Below are 6,314 nucleotides of genomic sequence, written 5' to 3'. Positions count from 1 at the left end.
TCCAGAAAAATGTTTGTATGTCAGTAAAGAAAGCAGCAGATTCCATAAGAGACACTTTTCAGATAAAAACATAATGAAGGCTGCTGGGTTTCGCTGCAGAAATAAGAAGCGAGTCGACAGTCAAAGTCTCCAGAAGAACTGTGGCTGCTTCTGCAAGATGCTCAGTAACACTTCCAGCTCATTTCCTTATAAAACTGCACACACTGCACCTCAGATCCTGCTTTATTTATTTAAAGTGAAGGATCGTCACATTAAATACTGACTTTGTTTCATTTATTACTGTTTACTGCTCTTTATAGGATTTTATTAATGTAGAAACATTTAATTTCATTATTTCTGAAGGCGTCTTTACTCTACAGCATTTCTCTGATTCGTTTTTACAAAACACAACAGATCTGTTTAATATTTTTGCAAACTTTCTTGAAACTTTTATGCAAACTATATTATATATATATATATATATATATGGAACGAAGTGAAGCATCTTCATATTTCAGCCAAAAACATAAAAAGTTTTAAAAAGCTGAACGCTGAAATATATTTAACACTCTCACAAAACGCAAAGTCTTTCAAACATCTCCTAATTCTTATTCTGTAAACAGTCACGTGACTGAAATCTTTATTCCTTCGATTAATTTACTTTATCTGTGTATTAAATCAAATCCCTCAGCGTTTATGATTATAATACATTTCTCTCTCTCTCTCTCTCTCACACACACACACACACACACACACACACACACACACACACACACACACACCCTCGTCCTGAGCGTGTGTTTCCTCAGCTGCGGGGTGTGTGAAGCGGTGCAGGGACGTACCGGGACGCTGAAGTGAATCCCGTCGTATCTGTAGATCTTCTGAGCGACCCTGCGGATGGCCGGGTCCTGCAGGAGTTTGTAGCTCTTCCATTGCAGGCTGAGAGTTCGCTGGGTGTCCGCCCCGCTGTCTGGATCCATGCTATTACTGCACACACACACACAGGGACACACACACAGGGACACACACACAGGGACACACACACAGGGACACACACACAGGGACACACACATGCACGCACGCACGCACACAGACGCGCCCACACACAGAGAGACAAACACACACACACAGAGAGACGCACACACGCACGCGCGCACACGCACACACACACAGGGACACACACACACAGGGACACACACACACAGGGACACACACACACAGGGACACACACACACAGGGACACACACAGGGACACACACACGCACACACACAGGGACACACACAGGGACACACACAGGGACACACACAGGGACACACACAGGGACACACACAGGGACACACAGGGACACACAGGGACACACAGGGACACACAGGGACACACACACACACAGGGACACACACGCACACACACAGGGACACACACACAGGGACACACACGCACACACACAGGGACACACACAGGGACACACACAGGGACACACACAGGGACACACACAGGGACACACACAGGGACACACACAGGGACACACACACACACACACAGGGACACACACACACACACAGGGACACACACACACACACACAGGGACACACACACACACACACACAGGGACACACACACAGACACACACACACACACACACACACAGGGACACACACACACACACACACACACAGACACACAGAGAGAGAGTGAAGAAGAGCTGCGTTTAGATCGTGACAGTGTGTGTGGGCGCTTTAAAAAATAAATCTTGTTAAAGAAAACTCTGTGTTTAAACTCCTTTCATGGACACGTTGGTCTGTTTTTCGCGTCCTTCGTTACCCAGAATGCCGCTCTGATAGCGGTGCTTCATCTCTACGCAAAGAAAGTGATGCGGCGGCGCTTTAGTGCTTTAGAGTCTGTCTGAGCTAAAAACAGCAAACTGCAACTTTCACACCGACGTCATCGCCGTCGCTCGGCATGTCGTGCGTTGCAGCGTGTTTCTGTGTGTGTGTGTGTGTGTGTGTGTGTGTGTGTGTGTGTGTGGATACGGCGTACGTGTTTGAGGCGAGGTCGAGCGTCAGCGTTGCCGATGGCGACGGAGAGCCTCAGGGTCGTCAGCGGGAGACGTGACGCGTCTGAGTGGGAAATGATATTTACTGACTCTTACTGAAGGAGACGGGAATAAACACGGAATTCTCCATCAGTCTGACGGAGCGGAGCGGCGTTCCGACAACCCGGAGTAAAACCCTCCTCCGGAGAAGGTCACATGACCACCGACTCTCACAAACTCCGCCCACTTCTACATGAATAAACTCCGAACATTTATTCTCAGTTGGAAAAGGGAGCAGAGCGTGTGTGAAGACGCTCGGAGAGAAACACACCGAAAACAAAACACGAGCCATGTTTACTGCTAACGAGCTGCTACTGCACAGCAAGCCACGCCCACAGGGGGCGGAGCATGTGCACTAGAGAGAGCGTTTAATTGGACGAAAACAAGCCTAGTACAGGATGAGTCATCGGCGGGAAAAAAAAAAATGTTATCATTTATCCAGAAGTGACGAACTTTAAAATTAAAAGTAGCTGTTTGTATTTTTTTTCTGCATTTATTATCGTACTAGTGTGACGATTTTTAATAATAATAATAATAATAATAATAATAATAATAATTTAATAACAACAACAACAATAATAATAAGTACACTAATTATTGACTTAATTCCTTGATTTAAAAGTCCTAAACCATATAAAATAAAAAGTAAAACTCACAGGACATACAGAACAAACCCTGAAAATGCGCAGCAACGTTTTGTTTTTGTTTGTTTGTTTATGTCGCGCGCACTGTCAACAATAACCGTTAGCTCTGTAGCCAGATAGAAAGTTTGCTAATGAACATAACAACCGGTTTATTCACTTAAACATCACGTGACCTTGTAAACATAAGCTTTAACTCTGATTAGTGAATATTTAATGCACGAACTAACCTTAACCAAGTTAACTAACTAAATATCTAGTAAAGAAACTAGCTAAAACACTGAACACTAGCTAGCAATGTTAGCTCGCTGTGAGGAGGAAAAAAGGGACATAAAAGATAAACTTTATCTAAACGTTATTTGTTATTTTTGTGCCGTTAATACTGTTATGTTTTATTTTAAATAGAAAACAGACTCGTTTTAGCCGCTTTAGCTCATCTCACTTACCTCAAAGATGTTTAAATAATAACAAATTATCCATTTATTTCATTTTATTTCACTCCTGTGACTTAAATCTGGTTATTTTTGGTCAATTCCGACAGAATAATCTCCTCTTTTAGTAGATTTGTGTGTAAATAAAAGCAAAATTAGTCACTCGCGGTCAGTCAGAGGAAGAACATTAGCATGATGCTAACAACACTGCACGCGCTATTAAACTGCTAGTCTGGTTAAATTTAACAAATATACATTTTTTTAATATATATTTCAATTTACAAACTCTAATTAAACAAAGCGGTGTGTAGTGAATCAAACTCAGCTTTTAACACAGCACGTTAATGTTATATATTATAATATATTCTTATATATTGTGCTGTATTATTAGTAATGTGCATCATATCACAGTGTATATCAATTAAAGCGCTTTGTGTGATGTTCAGTGATTAGAGAATAAACACACAGCTCTGATTTCACTCCGTTTTCTAATCTTAATTCATTAAAGTTATAAAAATAAGCTGGTGTTGTATGCTAGCGCTCTGAGCGTTGTTAGCTAACTCGGCTAGCACGCTAGCGTTAAGGCCTACGCTCTCGGCCGGGGGAAAACACACACACACACACACACACACACACACACACACACTTACACAAAATCCTTCCGCGCAAAACAAAATGCTCAGTTTTTCCACCTACTCAGATCCAAAGTCGCATCTCAGAAAGCGTCGCTTGAGTTCCGGTCCAAAACCGAAAGCTCACAAACCTTTAAATTTCACCTCCAAGCGCAAAAGAAGAGTGAATAATACAGAGAGCCGCCATGGCGTAACTAACCTGTACACCTCGCCTGTCCGCCATTACAGTCTGCCTCACAGCACCATCCTGCTCATCCACAGCCGCACTTTCCACACCAGCCGGCACGCCGATGCGCACACAAGACTCACACGCCACGAATAAATCCTCACACTTTCATTCATTCGTCTCATTAAAAATATTGACTCGAATGAATTACAGGCGTTGAAGATTTTTTTTATTATTATTCTTTTTATTTTTAGTCGACCGGAATGAGAGTGGATTCAAAATGGCGAATGTGCTGTTATGGATGCTAAATACGTCATCGTGGTGTCAGGCAACGGAGCTGTGTAGACTGGGCCAAGTTCAACTACAACTACAACCACTACAACTACATCATCAGCAACAACAACATCAACATCATCAACAACAACTACATCATCAACTACAACTACATCAACATCATCAACTACAACTACATCATCAACAACATCATCAACAACAACTACATCAACAACAACCACTACAACTACATCATCAGCAACAACATCATCATCAACATCATCAACAACAACTACATCATCATCAACATCATCAACAACAACTACATCAACAACTACATCATCAACTACAACTACATCAACTACATCATCAACAACAACATCATCAACAACAACTACATCAACAACAACATCATCAACAACAACCACTACAACTACATCATCATCAACAACATCAACATCATCAACAACAACTACATCAACTACAACTACATCAACAACATCATCAACAACAACAAAATCATCAACAACAACAAAATCATCAACAACAACTACAACCACTACAACTACATCATCAGCAACAACAACAACATCATCATCAACAACAACTACAACAACATCAACAACATCATCAACAACAACTACATCAACAACATCATTATTATCATCAACAACTACAACTACATCATCAACAACAACTACATCATCAACAACAACTACATCATCATCATCATCAACAACTACATCATCAACAACTACATCATCAACAACAACTACATCAACAACATCATTATTATCATCAACAACAACTACAACTACATCATCAACAACATCAACAACAACTACATCAACATCATCATCAACAACAACATCATCATCATCAACAACAACAACTACATCAACAACAACTACATCATCATCAACAACTACAACTACATCATCAACAACAACAAAAACAACAACTACATCATCATCAACAACATCAACAACTACATCATCAACAACTACATCATCATCAACATCATCAACTACATCATCATCAACAACTACATCATCATCATCAACAACTACATCAACAACTACATCATCATCAACAACATCATCATCAACAACAACATCATCAACAACAACAAAAACAACAACTACAACTACATCAACAACAACTACATCATCATCAACAACATCAACATCATCAACAACTACATCATCAACAACTACATCAACAGCTACAACAACTACATCATCAACAACAACAATAATAGTAATAATAATAATAATAATAAAAACATTAGTTTATATAACACCAACAGATCACATAACGTAAAACATAGGCTATAAACAATTTGTTTATTTAATTTTATTATAAACAACAACAACAACAACAACAATAATAATAATAATAATATATAAAAAGTCCTTTGCTTTATATAGCACCATTTAATAACATAACGTAAAACACATTGTTTAATGAAATCTAAAGCACGTAATAATAATAATAATAATAATAAAATCTGCAAGCAGCGTTTTCGGTTGTTGTCTAAGCAACAAGGAAAAGCAGAGCCATAACTTTAAGGCAAAGGGGTTCAGGAGTGATTTGTAGTTTCATGATGTGTGTGTTCTGAGCGCGGACAGTGCTGGAATTCTCTGACTGTAGGAGGAAAGATCTAGATGAACAAATGTGCAGCAGGGTGGCGTTGCAGCAGCAGCAGCAGTGTTTAAACAGGTGTCAAGAAGATGTGGGACAAATATGATGAAGATCAGACAAAATCTGGAGGAGCAGCAGCAAAAATGGCAGTTAGATGTAAACATTTTTCGCATGTTATTGTTACTTTTGACCAGTAGGTGGCGCTGACACGAAATTTGTTGCGTAGTCTCAGGTCATGGTCCTGAAGATGCCTACCAAGTTTTGTGTCAGCCTCATTTCCTGTTTGGCGGCTTAGCCGTCAGAAATATAAAAGCCAGACATGACTTCATTTCCTGAGTCAAGACAAGAAGACAAAAATAATTTTTGTGAGGCTTACTCTGAAGATGATGTGAGCCAAATTTGGTGATGATTGGACAAAATACGTAGAAGGAGTCACGAAAAAATGTTTTTGACAA

General features: G+C 40.1%; 1 protein-coding gene across 3 annotated transcripts in view; it reads right to left on the bottom strand.

Moving 5' to 3' along the window:
- setd1a (SET domain containing 1A, histone lysine methyltransferase) overlaps positions 1 to 4,085 on the bottom strand; it is a 28,854-nt gene extending 24,769 nt beyond the window's left edge. Inside the window, exons 1-2 of one of the 3 annotated variants that reach the window (XM_034309705.2) lie at positions 3,976 to 4,085; positions 822 to 966 (exon numbers count right to left, since the gene is read on the bottom strand). In XM_034309705.2, the coding sequence (XP_034165596.2) occupies positions 822 to 959 (138 nt within the window). In that variant the 5' untranslated portion in view covers positions 960 to 966; positions 3,976 to 4,085. The other 2 variants (XM_034309703.2, XM_034309704.2) reach the window with 2 other exon arrangements.
- Positions 4,086 to 6,314: the final 2,229 nt, after the last annotated feature.

This window comes from Pangasianodon hypophthalmus, chromosome 13 (assembly GCF_027358585.1).
Source record: "Pangasianodon hypophthalmus isolate fPanHyp1 chromosome 13, fPanHyp1.pri, whole genome shotgun sequence".
Taxonomy (NCBI): domain Eukaryota; kingdom Metazoa; phylum Chordata; class Actinopteri; order Siluriformes; family Pangasiidae; genus Pangasianodon; species Pangasianodon hypophthalmus.
Note: the sequence above shows the minus strand (reverse complement) of the source record. Positions and strands in the feature narration are given on the sequence as shown.